General features: G+C 43.9%; 1 protein-coding gene across 2 annotated transcripts in view; it reads left to right on the top strand.

The window, feature by feature from the left end:
• Positions 1–18,843, top strand: part of LOC118636927 (myomegalin-like) — a 213,560-nt gene that overhangs the window by 77,738 nt on the left and 116,979 nt on the right. For both annotated transcript variants that reach the window (XM_036271871.1, XM_036271870.1), the window contains exon 4: positions 27–137. In XM_036271871.1, the coding sequence (XP_036127764.1) occupies positions 27–137 (111 nt within the window). The remainder of the gene's footprint in view (positions 1–26; positions 138–18,843) is intronic.

Here is an 18,843-nt window from a genome sequence, read left to right as displayed (position 1 = left end):
CTAATGGATATCGCACTCTGTCCCAGCACCTCAATGACCTGAAGAAGGAGAACTTCAGCCTCAAGCTGCGCATCTACTTCCTGGAGGAGCGTATGCAGCAGAAGTATGAGGCCAGCCGGGAGGACGTCTACAAGCGGGTGAGTGCGCGCGGCGCTGGGCCGCGCAGCGATGTTCCAGGCTCTTCCTGCGCGGTACGCTGACCGGCGAGGGAGGTGGGTTCCAGGCCTGGACTGCTCACCTTAACGCCATGTGACCTTGGACAAGCCATTCCACCTCTTTTGTGCCTGTTTGCTCCTCTCTGCCTCTAAAGAGAGGGAGCTGGACTGAATCAGAGGCTCTCACACTCCAGCGTGCGTGGGACTGTGCAGAACCATCGCCCTGGGAGCTGGTTAAAACAGATCCCCTGGATTCCGTGCCTCATCCCAGGGATTCGGATTCAGTCGCGGGAGGGAGAGCTGGGGAATTTGCATTTTAAAACAAGTCCAGAGGTGACTCTGAAGCTGGTAGTTCCCAGGTCTCCCGCACGCACGGATTGAGAAGGCCCCTCCGGTCAGCTCCTGGGAGGCCCCTGATGCTGTGGAGAAGAGGGCAGCGGCTGAGGGCATTTCTGTTCCTTCAGAAAGTCCTGCTTGGTTTTGAGATTGTTATGCAGATCGGTTTTAAAGACAGAGTGGTAGGCATTTTCAGTCTTAGAATAGGTAACCTTAGAATGAAGAAAAGGGTACTACTGATGGAGTAGCAGCTGGCCTGAGGGCGGGGGAGGGGAAAGGGCGACTTCCCTGATTGACAGCTGAGTGATTGGGGTGGGAATTGGCCGAGTTGAGGGCAAGATGAGACAGCACCTTCGTAAGAGGACATCAGGCTGTGGGTTGCAAAGATTAAGCGTCCTAACTGGTTTCCACAGCCCTCTTAGTGTTTGGGCAAACACTAAAGTGGCTTGAGTGACCTGGAGCTGGTCACCTGGGACTTTGATCAGAGATCCTAAATCTCCAGCTGTTATGCAGAAGACTGCAAACAAGATCACTGTGTGCGCTCAGGGAGCCTTGCAGGCTGCTACATACGACCTTGACGAGAGGAGTATCTGGTGGCTGTGATACCCAAATGATTATTTAGTAAATCAGCTAATGTGGACAGTTGAATTGGGAGAATTTAGCCCTGTTTTCTGTCTTTCTTGAACTTTCATGTTTTAATCTGAATTTTTCTGAAACTGGTCTAGATTCGCCTTTCATCCTTTCTGTGGCTAAAGAGTGATGTGCCCCAGTGGAGCTGCCAGGGGTGGGGGAGGGTATTGCCAAGTGAGGGTGGGTCACTCAGAGAGACTTGGAGAGGGGGAAGATAAATGGCAGTATTTGCCTCAGGGCAGAAACAGTGAATGAATTTGTTCACTGCAGAGGGAGGAGCATTTTTCCATTAACTGTTCCCAAAGCAAGGCAGAAGGAAGAGTAACTTCTTAGATCATTTGAGGGAGAGGTTTTTTGTTGGTTTTTTTTTTAAGCTTGAATCAACTGACTGCTTGAATCGTTTGGTCTCACCCTCCACTCCACACTAAGTGGACAGCCTCCAGTGAGCACTGTGGGTGCTCAGTGCTTAGCCACCCCCCCCCCACTCCCCCTTCTTCCTGGAGCTGGTCCTGGAGCTGCTGAGGGGGTGGGGTGGAAGGGCGTGGTCACAGCACATTCTCTGGTGCAGAGGTGACAACCATTTTGTTAGACCATTCAGGAAGCAGACATGGCCCTGTCTCTTCCTGATGTTAAGTACAGAGCAGTCAGGCAGCTACTGGACCACATGATTGGAGGGATCTCAAACTCCTATGTCCCGGTATTTCCCTTCTCACCAAATCTTCATTCTTCCCACCTGTCACATACTCATCCCATTTGTCTGTGACTTGGGAAACACTAAAGGCTTAAGTTAAAACGCTCCTATTTAGGAAACTGAACACAGAAAGCTGTTACTAGTCATTAACATCATAATTGAAATTAGTTTCTCACACTACATAGTGAGGGATTGATAGAAACCAGGGCAGTTTGTTTGGATGGAAGGATGAGGGGTTAGAAAACCAGCACATCGGGAGGCCTGGACAGCCAGGGGACCTAGTGAAGTAAGTCACCCTCTGGGCTCGTTCGCCGGCAGAACTGGCCTGAGGCGCAGTGCACACCACCATTGGCTCTGAGAGTTATTTGTGGAGAATACGAGTAAACAGCAGCCATAAAGATTAAATGAGAAGCCCTGGCCGGTTTCCCTCAGCGGTTAGAGCATCAGCCTGCGGTCCAGAGAGACCCGGGTTCGTTTCCGCTATGGGAATGTACCTCGGTTGAAGTTTGTCCCCGGCCCTGGTTGGGTCATGCGGGTGGCAGCCACTCGATGTGTCCCTTTCATGTCGATGTTTCTCTCTCTCTCTTCCTCTCTCTCCCTCCCACTCTATCTGAACAAAAAACAAATGTCCTCGGGTGAGGATAAAAAAAAAAAAAAAAGATTAAATGAGAAGACATATTAAGCCACTTTGTTTAACTTCACAGCTTCATACATATGCCAAGGAGCAGTAGTTACATGTCTACTAGTAGTAATAGTTATTATTATATTTAAAAATGAGAAAGAGGTTTGGCTCTTTTTAAAAATATGTTTTTATTGATTTTTTAGAGAGAGAGAGAAACATTGATGTGAAAGAGAAGAAACATAGATTGGCTGCCTCCTGCACTCCCCTTACTGGGGATTGAGTCCTCAACCTGGGCATGTGCCTGACTGGGAATCGAACCAGGACCTCTCAGTCAATGGGATGGTACTGAGCCACACCTGCCGGGCATAGGTTTGGCTCTTAATCTCACCCTCAGATATTCCCATGAATTGGTTGTTAGGAAGGGGAGACCCCCACCCCACCCCACTTCTTTAATTCTTACAGCTGGACTAATAATAAAATTGACACAAAATTAGATTAACAGGAAAAAAAACAATTTTATACATGTGTATGAGAGAATCACGATATGATGCTCAGGTAATAAAAGGAGGCTCAAAGAAATTACGAAACCAGGCACCTTTTCATACTTTTTAGACAAAGGAAAGGTACAACTGTGAGAAATTTACAGGTCAAAGAAAGTTGGTACTTATTACAAGGAATGTAAGCAAGGCTTTGGGTATTCACTAATGAGAAATTGAAACAAAGTAGTACATTAGAAAAGAGACAACAAGATTTGTTTATGCAGACTTTTCAGCTCTGAGTTGTTGAACTCTGGTGATAAGGGGTGTCTTCAGGTCCTGGGAGGACACCTTTCACATGGGAGATTTATTTTCTGCATTCATTGAGACAAGGGAGGGTTAAGGTGTCTTTCTAGTACCAGCTGTTTGTCAGGTAATTTTAATTCAAAGTAAGTAATCAATATGCCATTACGGGATATCTTCGGGTGACCTGTCTTGGGCCCCAGTGGTGTCTTATGTTCATCCTTGTTAGTCACAAAATGATTGCACAAGATTAGGTGGATTAAATAGCAGCCATGTTGGCAAGGAGACATCAGGAGTGACATGTATTGCGTCATCACATGGTAAGTCAGGTGATTCGGCTGGAATTCAGAGTCCTGTTTTGTGACCAAACTTAGCTTGGTTTTTCTTTAGTGTTGGAAGGATACTTCTTCAAAGAGAGTAAAAACATTAAATCATACCCAACTTAGTTAGAATCTGCAATCATTTGGATGCTGTATGCATGAAATTTCTTAAATAAAACCAGTGTTTGTGAAACATGTAAGTCTGTTGTGAATAGTAATTATTTGATCATTTTACATATTTCTGCTACTTCGATTTTGTTGAGATATTTGTTCTTAGGAGTAAAATTACAGCCTTAAGGCGAGACAGTCAAGCTTTTTACTGTGATGACAGTAAGGAAGGAAACATGGGAAACTTTGGGAGAAAAGGACTGGAGAGAGGTTCTGCCTTTCCAAGCGGCATGGCATCCTGTGTGGTTGCTTAAGGGAGAAACTACAGCGGATAAAATTTGTAAAGATTTTAATTAAATGTAAGAGAAGTTGTAAGAGTTAGAGAGTTATGTAAAAACCTAGAAATATCAACTTTGAAGCAAATAAATAAAAAAGGAGTTAAAGGTTTCTCTCTTTCAAGCTGTTCAGAAAATTCGAAAATAATCTTAAAACGCATGCTAACCATGGACTAATAAAATAGTATTAAATTATACATAGAAATTGATTCTGTGAGAATTGGCTACTTTTATGTTGAGTGTTTAAACAATCCTTTACGCTTCAATATTTGTAAGTAATTAAAAACCAACACAGAAAGAGTCTGCATACCCTCAGCACAGAAAACCTGGGGTATTTACCTACTTGATTACGTACCACTGCCCCCTCTTGGTAGCAAATAGTAATTGCAGGTTGAGTTTTTTGGGAAGACCGTTTTGAGTGTGTAAAGCCAGAAAAGGAGAAACCATTGCAGTAGCGTCAGCTCCTGATTCTGGAGCAGAGTAAAGTGAGAAAACGCTGTGAGTGGTCCACAGCTGAGTATGGCCCACTCCTACGAAACGTGGCTTGTTTGCATTTCTGGACTGCAGCTGCTCTGGCAAATAATTTCTGGGTGGCAACTTGTTGATTTCCTCGTCGTCGTTGATTATCTTATCCTGCGTCGTCTCATTATAGCTGAGTGTGCTGCCACTCGAAGTATGTTCTGCCCTGGAATTTATGCAATCCGCTGCTGTGTGGTAAACACGTAGTCCCCAAACAGCACACAAAAACACTTCCACTGGGTTTTGCCTTATGTTGACTACTTTTCAAACCTCTGTGAACTTATTATTAAGGTGGTTTAAAAAAGAATTAAGAATGGAATTTAAAATCTGACAGAGCCAGGAACAGTAACAGAAATATCAGGAGAAGCTGAAGGTTGTCATCCTGGGCCAGATAGAGTCAGTGTTTAAATCTGACTTAATTGACGTTAGGAGGTTAACGAGGATTTGGCCTATAGTGGGAGTTACCAGGGTTGTGTTTTCTTGTTCTTTGGCCGGTAAACACCTGACTTCTCTGAGCTGTCGTTTCTCATCTTTGAAATCAAATGGTATTTTTTCCTGAGCAAACTTTGAAGTTTATACATAGCATATTTATGAAGCTAGGGTTTTTAAATCGTGATACACAGACTACTGACTTTACTACTAGATTTCTACTATTCACTATCACTGGGTGTACTAGTTAAGTTATGAACCAGACAGACCTTGGATGGAATCTTGGTTTTACTACTTGCTACCTGTGTTAACTTGGACAAATACTGCAATTTCTCTGCGCTGAAGTGGGTGTTGTAATAGCACCTATCTTATGGGGTCTGAAGGAGGATTAAATGAACCAATTAGTTGGAATCAATACAATGTTTCTCACATAGTAAGTCCTCAAGAAATATTTGCCCTTATTGTGACACATTGACAGATAATAAAATTATTTAGATACATCCAATGACTGGACACATTCAGTCTGGACCATTTTTTATTCCAGGTTAGTTTCTTTTTCCTCAATAGTGGATTTGGGACCATTTGTCCTATTTGCCTCAATTCTCCATTTTATTTTGACCGTGTATAAATAACAGAATGTAAATGTCCCTGTTATAGCAAATTTACTGTCACCCTCAAATACAAATTGTTCCTTTAAAGAGAATAAATAAGAAAGTCAGGGTTTGCTAAATTTCTTTTTTTTTTTTTAATAAAATATTTTATTTAGTAAGGGTACAAAGTTCTTTGCTTTTATAAAAATTATGACTGTGGTTGGTTATAATTAACTTTTTTTATCATCTTGGTTTAATACTTTCTGATATAATTTGGTCTGGTTCTAAATTCAGCTTTTCAAAAAAATTATAAGACCTTTCTCATTTTGGTTGATCCTGCTGGCTTCCTTATGGGGGAGGGGGACGCTCAGGCAGTGTCCAGAATGTGCTGCAGTGAACTTACAGGTTTTCATCGAGTGGGGGGGAAACTGAGGGTCAGTGTGGGGTCAAGAGGCTGCCACATCCTTCTCTCTCTCCCTCCCCCCTCACCTGCACTGACCTGCGGCTGTGTTTCTTGGGGATGGCGTCCGAAAGGCCAGCAAGCTCCTCAGCACTGGTGACCTTCCGTGTGCTGAGGGTGCACGTGTTCCACAGAAGTCTGTGACTCCATCTGAGCCTGGATGGAGACGCGGAGCTGCTGTCAGGTGGGAAAGGAGTTCTTCCCCGTGAGGAGCAATGCCACCCGGGCACCTCGGCCAGTCACACCTTCTTCAGCTCATTATGCAGGGAAGTGGAGATGGTGGGGACGGAGTCCTTCCTGCTGAAGGAAGACTGGCCCACTGCTGGGCAAATGACACAAGTACATGACGGGTAAGGAGGAGAAACCAGAGGTACAGAACACCTCTCAGCATCCAAAATGAAAGGGTCTGAACCTGCTGAGCTCAGAAATGGAACATACACATATGTCTCTGTTATACAAGAACACAGGCTACCGGGGGCTCAGGGGAAAAAGGAAACCTTAGTACTCTTGACAAAGTTGACATCATAGGTTTTAACATTACCAGCAGCACACTGTGAATCACCGAGAGCTGTGATTTCAAAGGAAAGCAGCGAAAAAACCAAATACATCCTTTACAATAGTCAAAAAGGATCAAATGGCATAGACATCATTTCCTTACTTCTGTATTAACACCTGATCAACTATATTTCTTTCTTTTTTTAATCTTCACCTGAGGATATTTTTCCATTGATGCTCAGATGGAGTGGGAGAGAGAGAAAGACAGAAAACATCAAAGTGAGAGAGACATACATTGATTGGTTGCCTCCTGCACAACCCCAACCAGGGCTGGGATGGAACTGCAATCGAGATACGTGCCCTTGACCGGAATCGAACCCGAGACTCTCTGGTCCATGGGCCTATGCTCTAACCAATGAGCCAAACCGGCCAGCGCTAATCAACTATATTTCTAATAATTATAGAGCCAACTTCATAGATGTAGCCTTTAGCAATTCTTAAAACCACCAAAGGGTCAGAGGTAAGCCATTAAGAGAATGAAAAAAAAACAAACAGGGTAGGTTTAAAAACCATAATTCTTAGGAAATATGTAAAATTCTCAGAGGTGACAGTTTGAGTTCTATTAATATACACAGAATGCTTTAATAAGTAAATTTATTACTGTTCTAAAATATCAAGAGTGAAAATGATCTATCAAGGCATCTGTAAAATACCCTCTTTAATGAATGAAACATTTCACAAAAGTTTTAGTTCATTGCCCAGACTGCCTCTGAAACAATGAACCTGGGCTTCCAGTCGAGATGGCAGGGTAGGTGAACACCTTACGTGCCTTCTCCCACGGTCACATCAGAATTACAACTGAACTGCAGAACAACCATCATTCAGAACTGCCTGAAATGAGGCTGAACAGAAGCCCTACAACTAAAAATATAAAGAAGCCACACTGAGACTGATAGGAGGGATGGGGATGCAGAACCAGCTAGTTCCCACCACGCGTGGCGGATACAAATTGGGAGGGATTTCTCAGCCACAGAGGTACCCTCTGAGGAGCGAGAGGTCCCAGCCCCATACCAGGCTCCCAGCCCAAAGTTCCTTAATTCATTGTGAAAAAAAACAAAAAACCACCTATCTCTTTTTTAAATGGAGATATATTGGCATGTCCCATTATGTAAGTTTTCGGTATACAATGTAATGATTCCATATATGTATATATTGTGAAATGATGACCACAATAAATCTAGTTACCATCCACTATCACACGTAGTCACAACAATTGTTCTTGTGATGAAAATTTTTAAGATTTGTTCTCTTTGCTAAATTTCTTTGTGGCTCACTGACTGATTTTCTTCAGTTCTGGCCTGATTTTCTTGAGGCTTTGGGCAGTATGCTGAGTAACAGTATACATGCCACTGGACTCTGCCAAGCACCCAACAGTTCAGGGAAGGACCCAGGCACTCCATCAGGCTGCATGATTTAGGAACCTTGACTTGAACCCATGGAAGGCTATCGCAGAAAAATAGTACCTTGGAGGGAAATCAAAATATAGGGACACAGGTTTTGGACTCAGTCAGAAAACCTAAGTTCTGAATCCACCGTTTCCTAGGTACATGTCCTTGGCCTTGTCGAGAACTCCTTTGAGCCCTGGTTTCCTGACATGGAGGCATGAATTCCTGCCCTGCCCTCCTCCCCATCCGGACACATGTTTTAGTGTGTTAGATGTTAAATGCATGTAGAGGGTTACTAGTATCCTGCACACCTGAGACAGACTAGGCCATATGCACTTCTCGGATTGTTCTCGGAAGAGCTAATGCAGCTGCTGTTACAGTAAATGCTTTTCTTATATTTAACTGAGTTGACTCTCTTTCCTTTTTCCCTTGGATACTTTGTTTAATTAGCTGCTAAGGTTCCTCCTGCCCTATGTTTTACTTACCTGAACTTTAAGAAATGTGTATAGGAGGAGAGGGAGAAATATGAGTAAAGAAATAAAAATAAGAACTGCTTTGGACAAACTATTCTTTTTGTTGTTGTTAATCCTTACCCGAGGATGTTTTGTTCCACTGACTTTTAGAGAGAGTGGAAAGGAGGGAGGGAGGAAGAGGAAGGGGGAGAGAGAGAGAGAGAAAAACAAACATTGATGTGAGAGAGACACATCAACTGGTTGCCTCTCTCTTGAGCCCCGACCGGGACTGGAGATAAAACCTGCAATCCAGGTATGTGCCCTTGACCAGGAATCGAACCTGTGACCCTCCGGTGTGGGGGGCATTGCTCTAACCACCGGGCTCACTGGCCAGGGTTGGCCAGACTATTTTTAGACAGTTCCCAGAAGCCTGGTATGAGCGTGGCCTGCGCACCCGTGCGTGCTGACGCGTTCTCGGCTTTCTGCGGTCGGTGCAGGGGTGCTTCGAGCTTGGCAGTCCTCTTCCCGGGAGTGGAGTAGGAGGAAAGTAGGGAGGCCCCAGCCACTGCATTGTTTAACCAGTATTGTGTTCTTGGTTTAAAAAACTTGAACTTCACACCCATTAGGATGGCTTTTATAAAAACAAAACAAATGAACTAAACATAATATGTGTTGGCAGGATGTAGAGAAAATGTAAACCCTGTGCATAGCTAGCTGGGAATGTAAGATGGTGTCACCACTGTGAAAATGGCATGATGATTCCTCAAAACATCAAACAGAATTGTCATATGATCCAGCGATTCCATTTCTTATACCCAAAGGCACTGAAAGCAGGGATTCAGAAGGTATTTGTACACCCGTGTTCAGAGCAGCATTATTCATAAGAGCCAAAGGGTGGAAGCAACCTAAGTGTCCATTGACAGAGGAGTGGATAAACACAATATGGCATACACTTATAACTGAATGTTATTCAGCCTTAGAACGAAGGAAATTCTGACACGCATTACGACATGGATGAACTTTGAGGACATTATGCTGTGACTAAAATAAGCCAGTCACAAAAGGACAAATATTGCACGGTTCCTTATATAACCTGGAAGAGTCAAGTTCATAGAGACAAAGATTCGAAGGTTGTTGCCAGGGCTGTGGGGTGGCGGGGTGGAGGGTGGGGGTGCAGGTGGGAAGTTATTGAATGAATACAGTCAGTTGGAGAAAAACTTCTGGAGATGGATGGTCGTACATCTACACGAATGTACATAATACCACCCAACTATATGCCTAAAAATGGTTCAAGTGGTCAATTTTATGTTATATGTGTCTTACCATAATACAAACAATTTTAAAACTGTTTAAAAGTAACTTTTAAAAAACCGTGGACCCTTGACCAAAACAACATTGTTTCCTGGTTTTGCTTAATACAACTTTTCTCATTGTTAAGAGCTTTTCATTAGATGTCATAATACTTGCTTATGGGGAAGAAGACAGTTTTTCCTTTGAATACTTCAGACTTTTTCCCCCGATCACTAGGAAACAAATCTAATACTAAATTCTGGAGCCTGGTTTTATTCTAATTCACTTTCAGTTATCCCTTAACTATATCTGCCTGATCTATACTTTTGCACAAACTGATTAGAAAACCCCTTCTTCCTGTTAGTCATGCCCATTATTGAAAGGAGACTTTCTAGTTCCTGTCTCAAATGTTTCCCTTATTTGCATGTGGCCATCTGTTTACTTGTGTTTGCACACATGCATGCATTCATTCAAACATCTGTTGATTATCTACTCCATGCCAGCCACTGTGCTCGACATTGGTGGAGAAAGATATTAACAAACAAATAAAAATGGTATAATGGGGGATTCCACAGAGGTATATACAGATTGGTTTATAGTACTAAGGAGAACAATAAAATCCACCAGGAAAAGCCTTGCCAAGAGTGTGAAGTTTGAATTGAATCTTGAAAGGTAATTAACACAGGGAATGGGGAGAGCGGTTCAGACGGAAGAAACAGCACATGCAGTGACACAGGCATGAAAAGGCATGTGCGTGGCACACTGCAGGTCTTCAGTGTGGCCGGGACTTGTGTGGGGGTAAGATGAGACGGGACAGGTAAGCAGGGACAGATCACGGAGCGCTTTGGATGTGTCCATTCATTCATTAATAAACATTAATTGGGCACCTACTATAGTCCAATACTATGCTAGAAGTTGGAGATTCAAAGATTGTAATATACAAGCGAAAGAGTGCAGTAAAAAGCAAAAGTTAAAGACTTTTTAAAAAGAGATGATGAGGGCCTGTGGCAATAGGCATCGAGGGGAGGGAACTATTCTGCGAAATGTTTAGGAGGTAAAATAGCTGTAGGACTTAGTGGTGGATGGAATGGGAAGATTGAGGGAAAAGAATTAAGGAGACTGTCAGATTCCTGGCTAAGACAGTCACTTTTTCTGGGCCTCTGCTTCATGTATAGAATGAGTGGTCTGGACCAGGATCGATGCCAGCATCCCCCACCCCCACCCCGGCTCGAAGTTCTGTGGTTCTGAACAGCCTCTTTCGGATACTCTCAGCCTAGCATAGGTAGTTGCCTCCCCGCTCCCAGTCCAATGCCTTCTCAGTACGGGAGGTGCTGGCAGAGCTGAGCCGGCTTCAAGACAGCCAGCCAATGTCAGGGAATCTAGTGCTGTTACCAGGTAGCTGGAGCTATAATTAGCCCAGTTGCTAGGGGAAAACTGAGATTCTGTAAGCACGGACTGCCAGAAAGAGCTTTTCCCGGCTTGATGAAGTGACTCGTTTGCAGGAGCAGAGTGGATAGGGATGGAGGGTTTTATGTGTTTTCTGAGGATTCAGTTTTTGCCTAGGGTATAGATCATGCTAACAGCAGAAAAGAGGTTTGTGCTGAGGCTCATCACCACTTCTGTGTGGTAGGAGGACTGGGCAGAATTCTGCTCAATATATATTTGGAGAGCTGGAAAGGGACTTACTGTCCCATGAAGGGTGATAAAGAAGAACTTAAAATCACAGTTTAGAGCTAAAGAGGATCTTGGAGGTAATCTATAACCCTTTTCACTTTTTAAGAAAAATTATTTTAAAATAATTTTAGACTTACAGGACAGTTGCAAAAATACTCGAGTTCCTGTATACCATTCAGTCAGCTTTCCGTAATGAAGAAACCCTTTATTTTAAAGATGAGGAAATCGAGGCCCAAAATAGTAAAGTAACTTGCCTGAGGTCACATCACAGATTAACGGGCAGGCTGGGACCACGGCCCGGGGCCTTGCTGCCTGCTCAGGCACTTGCAGTGACTCCCTTGGTCTTCAGCAAAGTTTCGAGGGATTGACATGCTTGTCAAAAATGTAGACTTTCTTCCCCTGGCTGCGGCTGGGCTAAAATAGAATATACATAGCAGGAGGTAGGGTAGTGCATAGATAAATGATTCTCTACCCTGTGCCTGCTGCAAAAGAAAATATTTAGTTCCTCAGCCTACATACACCTTCCCTAGGAGTTTCATTTGTGTTTCCAAAAGCCACTGTGAACATTTTTGTATTTCCCCTTCCTGCTCTGGCCTTTGCTATCTCATTTACGCAAGTTCAAATTCATGAACTTCACAGCAAAATGAGGCTCTGTTAGACACGGAGAAGGCACAGAGCGGGGGCTGATACAACCTGGAGAGAAGTCCACCCTATCATGTTAGAGAGCAGCTGAGCCACCCACACGCCGAAGACTTGGGACGTGCTGTTCCATGCAGAGCTAGGTAATAGTGCAGTGGGCTGTTGGCCAAGCAACTGCAGAACGGACTTTGGGCCGCACTGGGCAGTCACCATACCTGTTATTTAGAAACTTGGCTGGAAGAGGTTGGAAGTAAATGAAAGGCCCTGGCTGCCTTATAATGCCAACTTTTCATCTCCCAACCTCACGCAAGGCCCACTGCCATGACAGGCAGGAAGTCCCCTCTTTATGTACACAGGGCCCCAGAAAGCCCGCGTGGAGGCTTGAGAAGGCGGCCTGCTCTGAGGCCCCTGCATAAGTGGAGGGAGCTCGCCAGCATGAAGACCATGACCTGGAGCTGCAAAAGGAGAGTCTTGGCCCTGGCTGAGGGCCAGAAGGAAGCAATTCCCCCCGTCACTTATTCTTGACAGATTTCTGACCTTCCTCTGAGGCTGCCTAGGTGGCTGCCCCTCTCGGGTGCTCCATCAGACTCCCTACCCAATTCTGTCCAGTCACACCGAGTCAGTGCTTAAACATAAACCTGGTCCTGTCACCTGGCACAACACAGCTGATGACACAAGGTGTGTTGTCATCACTCTCCTCCAAAGTCAGGAACTCCAGAGTCCAGAGCTGGACCCTACGGTCTTCCTGGCACAGAAATCAGAAGAAGGTGGGGCACCTCTGGGGCTCAGACGGGCAGATCCCGTACAGGTGGGGAGCACTCTCTAGCCTAAGACTTCTCTCTCTCTGACCCGCTAGGCTGTGGGACTGTGCAGAAGCCCAGCTTGCTGCCAGACCACTTGGAGCCTCAGGACTCCACAGAGCCAGGATGGGCGTAGCTGGTCCCTGCCAGCCTCTACAAAGCTGGCAAAGAGCAGAGGGGTCCCTTGGGCTGTGGAAGGCTTGGTTGTATAGGAGCCGCATTAGGGGGCCCGAACTGCTACCTCCACCTCGGCTTTCTGCACCCTCAACTGGCCCGCAACTGCTGGCTTCCAAATGGCTCTCGCTTCTCTTTTCTCTCCTGTTTCCCTGCTTCTTCAAGGCGAGTCAGGCTGTGTCACCGGTGCTTGACATAAGATGGAAGAAAAGAAATGGTCGGAGGAAAATTCCTCTGTCCTTTCTAGGCTGCTGCTCTCCGGAAGTTTCTAGAGACAGGCCTTGTCCCACCTTCTGGTGTCAGAGTTCTCCCCACATTCAGGCTCCTCTGTCCTTCTTTGTCCCATTTCCCCTCTCCTTTCCCCCAGTGTCACACGTAGTGCGAAATGCTTCCCGTTTAAAGCCTCCGGAGAAGGAACTCCATTTAGTGTGACTGCGGGCCAGGCTCTATGCTTTGCATTTTATACATATTTACTCTCAGCCTCATTATATCCCCGTGAAGGTGGTGTCTTGTCCTCATTTACGGGGCCAGGTTTGCCATCAGTGGCCTCAGGGAGTGTACCTGGTATCCCAGCAGCGACATGGCCTGGTTCTTCAGTTAATAATCAAGGCCTTGGCACATCCTTTAGAATTAAAAGTTAGTCCCTCTTTCAAATGCAAATGATGTTTTTTTAGTAACTAACTCGACATTGTATTAAGGCCCGACTAAAGAGAAAAGAAAGAGTTCCAGTAAACTGATACCTATTTTCATAGTAGCTGTCACCAAGACTGTGACAGGAAGGGACGGCATTATCTTCCTGATGCTTCTGCTGTAAAAGGTGGCATTGACCTCATTTTTACTTGTGAAAAAGGTGCAAATTGCCATGTGGAATGTAATGGAACCCGTGCCGGCCTTATTCCCATACACTGCCCCGAGTCGGGTGCGGAACTCCAGAAATACAGAGGAAATTGAGAAATATCCAAACCAAAATAAAAATGAGAAAATGGGGTTTATGAGAAAAGGGCAATGGAATTGGGATTTTTAATTTGAGGAAGAATAAACTCAGAGGCGACCTAACAGTAGCTTTTAGGTACATGAAGTCTCAGTATGTGACAGGAGGCGATTAGCTCTGCCCTGTCTCTGATGAGAATAAGTTGACCCTGGTTTAAACATAAGCGTTAGGCTTTGTTCATAAACATATTTTTGAGCACCTGCTATGTCCCAGGTGCTAGTGGAAGTGTTTGGAATATATATCAATGAACAAAACAGATAAGCATTTGTAGCCTCATGGAATTTATATTCTAGCTTGAGAAGACAGACAATGAACAATAACTATGTAGAATATTGGAAAGTGATTAAGTCCTCTTGGGAATGAAAAGGAAAGCATAGAGCAAGGTAACGAGGGGCCAGAAAGTGTAAGAATGGAGGGCAAGTTGCAAGAGTAGTCAGGAGAGGCCACATTTAGACAGTGATTTTATTTTATTTTTTATTTTTATTATTTTATTTTTGTTACAGATGTTTCTCCTTTTTTTTCCCCATTGACACCCTCCTCCCCATCCCCTCAACCCCGTCCCTGGCTTTGTTGTCCGTGTCCATCAGTTATATGTACATGCATGTAAGTTCTGTGGTTTATCTCTTCCTCCCCCCCCCCCCTCCTGAGGGTTGTCAGTCTGTACCCTACTTCCACGTCTCTGGGTCTACCCTATTACTCAGACTGTTATGTTCATTATAGAAAGGGATTTTGTTTTATTTATTTATTTATTTACTTTTTTTTTTTATCTTTATTTGTTGAATGTATTACAGATGTTCCTCATTTTTCCCCCATTGACCCCTCCTCCCCACTCCCACCCCCTCCCACCTTTTCCCACACTGTTGTCTGTGTCTATTGGTTATGCATGTAAGTTCTTAGGTTTATTTCTTCCCACCCCCCAACCCCCTTCCCTTTGAGGTTTGTCAGTCTAACAATCAATTTGTACTTCTTAATCCCTTCACCTTTTTCACCCATTTCCCCCAACCCCCTCCCATCTGGCAACCAACAAAATGTTCTCTGTATCTATGAGAATGTTTCTGTTCTGCCTGTTCATTTTGTTTGTAGATTCCATTGTCGATAGATATGTATTCATTGCCATTTTATTGTTCATATTTTTGTTCATATATTTTATCTTTTTCTTCAAAAAAAACCCTTTATAATTTCATATAATAGTGGTTTGGTGGTGATGGTGATGAACTCCTTTAATTTTTTCTTGTCTGGGAAACTCTTTATATGGCCATCGATTCTAAATGACAGCTTTGCAGGATAGAGTAACCTTGGTTGTAGGTTCTTGCTTTTCATCACTCTAAACATTTCTTGCTACTCCCTTCTGGCCTGCAAAGTTTCTTTCGAGAAATCAGCTGACAGCCTTATGGGAACTCCCTTGTAGGTAACTGACTGCTTTTTTCTTGCTGCTTTTAAGATTCTCTCTTTGTCTTGAACCTTTTGCATTTTGATGATGATGTGTCTTGGTGTGGGCCTCTTGGGGTTCTTCTTGTTTGGGACTCTCTGTGCTTCCTGGACTTGTATGTCTGTTTCCTTCACCAAGTTAGGGAAGTTTTCTGCCATTATTGTTTCAAATAGGTTTTCAATTTCTTGTTCTCTCTCTTCTCCTTCTGGCACCCCCAAGATGAGAATGTTGGCACGCTTGAAGTTGTCCCAGAGGCTCCTTACACTATCCTCATTTTTGGGGATTCTTTTTAGAAAGCGATTTTAAAAGCACATGTACATGTTTATGATTTCACAATATATGTGGGCCAGCACTCCAGACACAGCTTAGCCGGGTTGTCTGCTTAGGGTTTCACTAGGCTACAGTGAAGGTGTTGGCCGCCCTGCATTCTCGTCTGGAGACATGACTTAGGTAACGAATCTGCTTCTGAGCTCACTTGGGTTGTTGGTAAAATGTATTTCCTTGTGGTGCTCGGCCTGAGGGTACCAGCTTCTTGCTGGTTGTTGGCTAAAGGCTGACCACAGTTCCTTGAAGTCATGTGGACAGCAGGAGAGGCTCTAGGGCAAGTCTGCTAGCAAGACATCTTAAAACTCAGCATATCACAGGAGTGACATTCTCTACATTTGTTATATTTATTGGGTGGAAGCAAATGATACACACTGCCCATAGTCAAGGGGATGGAATTATTCAAAGGTACCAACGAACACCAGGGGGCAGACATCATGGGAGCCAATTTAGAGTCTGTCCACCACTCAGTCATCCCGCTTTTTTTTGCAGAAATGGAGTGGAAAGGGAAGTAAATAAACATGAGAGCAACCAACAGAGGAAGCTTTGTTCCTATATTTTACCTTCAGATCATTTATAGTCGTTAAGCATCCCAGCTTAGTGGTCTCCATGCTGGGCTCCCCACTCACCCTTTGTACTTGGCTGTTTGCATTGACACTTCCCTTATCATATCTTTCTTTTCATCTTTTTATTTAAATCAACTTTATTAGGTGTACAGTTTGATGAATTTGAACAAATACATACATCTATGCAAAAACCACCACACAACAGAGATATATATTTATATGACCCAAAAAGTTGCTGAATGTCCCATTGGTACCAATCCTCTGGCTGCAAGAAACCATTGATCTGCTTTCTGTCTATAGCTTAGTTTTATCTATTCTAGAATTTTATATAAATGGAATCATACAGTATAGATTCTGGTGCCTGGCTTCTTTTACTTAGCATAATGATTTTGAGGTTCATTCATGTTGTGTCAGTAGTTTATTCTTTTTCATTGCTGAGTAGTATTCCATTATATGAATATAATGCAATTTGTTCATCCATTCACCTGCTGATGAATATATGGGTTGTGTCCAGTGATTGGCTATTATGAATACAACTGTTCTAACTATTCATGTACAAGTCTTTGTTTTATTTCCTGTGGGTAAATACCCAGCAGTGGAATTGTTAGGTCAAGCAATAAACATATATTTCAATTTATGAGATACTGCCAAACTATTTTCCAACATGGCTATGCCATGGCAAATGTGTTTTAAGCAATGCCTTGACAGAAATGAGGAAGTTAGCCAAACAGATAACTAGAACATTCCAGCAGCCATGGAGCCTGAAGCAGCATGGGAAGGTGCAAGAATGCTCAGAAACGAGGCCCTAGAAGTCAGGGAACTGTTGCAGATCAGATAGGCTCTCACAGATCATTTTAAAGACTTTAGCTTTAATCTTCTTGACAAGGGAAGCCATTGAAAGGTTTTGAACAGAGTAGTGACCTAAGAAATGACAGTCCTGTCTGACTTTTGAAAAGGTCACTGTGGACAGTTGACAGAGGGGAGGGGAGTTGGGGGACTTGATGATAAAAGTGCAGGGATTAAGAAGTACAAATTGCGCCCTGGCTGGTTTGGCTCAGCGGTAAGAGTGGTCAGCCCACGAACCAATGAGTCTCAGGATCAATTCCAGTCAAGGGCACATACCTCGGTTGTGGTTTGTCCCCAGCCCTGGTCAGGGTCGTGCAGGAGGCAACCAGTTGATGTGTCCCTCTCAGGTCGATGTTTCTCTCTTTCTCCCTCCCTCCCACTCAATCTGAAGATAAATAGAAAAATATTCTTGGGTGAAGATTTCTTAAAAAGTACAAATTGGTAGTTACAGAATAGTCACAGAGATATAAATTACAGCATAGGAAATATAGTCAGTAACATTTAATAACTGTGTATGGTGCCAGGCAGGTACTTGAAATATCTGAGGAACCACTCTGTAAAGTACAGGATTGTCTAATCACTATGCTATACATCTGAAACTATTACAGAATCACACTGAGTACAAATTGCAATTGAAACAAAACAAAACAAAAAATTTCTTAAAGGTCACTGTGGTTTCGGTATTGAGAATAGGCTGTAGAAGGGCAAGGGTAGGAGCCGGAGGGGCAGTTAGGAAGTTCTTGCAGTAATCCACACCGTCTGATGGGGTCAGAGTAAGGGCATAGCAGTTGAGGAGGGAGAAGTGGTGAAGGTCGCACCACCAGGATCTGCTGATGAATGGGTGGATGTGAAGTGTGAGAGAAAGGAAGGAATTAAGGAAGATCCCAGGGTCAAAACCTAAGTAACTGGGAGGATGGAGTTGCTGTGGTTGAAACTGGGAAGGCTGTATGTAGACAGGTCTGAGGGTGGAGAGAGGGATTTCAATTTTGACCATTTTGTGTTTGAGATATTTTTGGACATTTCCAGTGGCAGTATCAAGTAAGCAGCTGAGCATATAAGTCTGAAGTTCTGGATAATGTGTTGGGCTGGAGATATCAATTTGGGTGTTGTCAGGATATTAATGGTGTTTTAAAGCCATGAGACAGTATAAGATCACCAGGGAGTTAGAACTAGCAAGGGGGGGGGGAGAAAAGGACCAAAGACTTAACCCTGGGTCACTCAAACATTAGTAGTTTGGGGAAAGGAGGAAGAACCTGCAAAAGAGACAGAAAAGCTGCATCTGTGAAGTGGGAAGAAAACTAAGTCTGGAGTCATGGAAACCAAGTAAAGAAAGTATATAATGGAAGAGGGAGGGGTCAACCTTTTGAAATGCTGCTGATAGCTCAAGTAATGTGATGACTAAGAACTGACCTTTGGATCGAACAGCACAAATGTCACTAGTGATCTTTTTATTTATTTATTTTATCCTCATCCGAGAACATTTTTGCATTTATCTTCAGATAGAGCAGGAGGGAGAGAGGGTTGAGGAGAGAGAAAGAAACATCGATGTGAGAGAGACACATGGAGTGGTCGCCACCCACATGACCCTAGCTGGGGCTGGGGACAAACTGCAACCGAGGTACGTGCCCTAAGCGAGAATCGAATCCTGGACTCTGGTCCGCGGGCCGACGCTCTAACCGCTGAGCCGAACCAGCCAGGACACTAGTGATCTTGCTTAGAGCAGTTTGGTGGACCGGCAGAGGCA

The sequence above is a fragment of the Molossus molossus genome, unplaced genomic scaffold (assembly GCF_014108415.1).
Source record: "Molossus molossus isolate mMolMol1 unplaced genomic scaffold, mMolMol1.p scaffold_m16_p_20, whole genome shotgun sequence".
Lineage (NCBI taxonomy): Eukaryota > Metazoa > Chordata > Mammalia > Chiroptera > Molossidae > Molossus > Molossus molossus.
The sequence above is the reverse complement of the archived record's forward strand: the minus strand, read 5'-3'. Positions and strand labels throughout refer to the sequence as shown.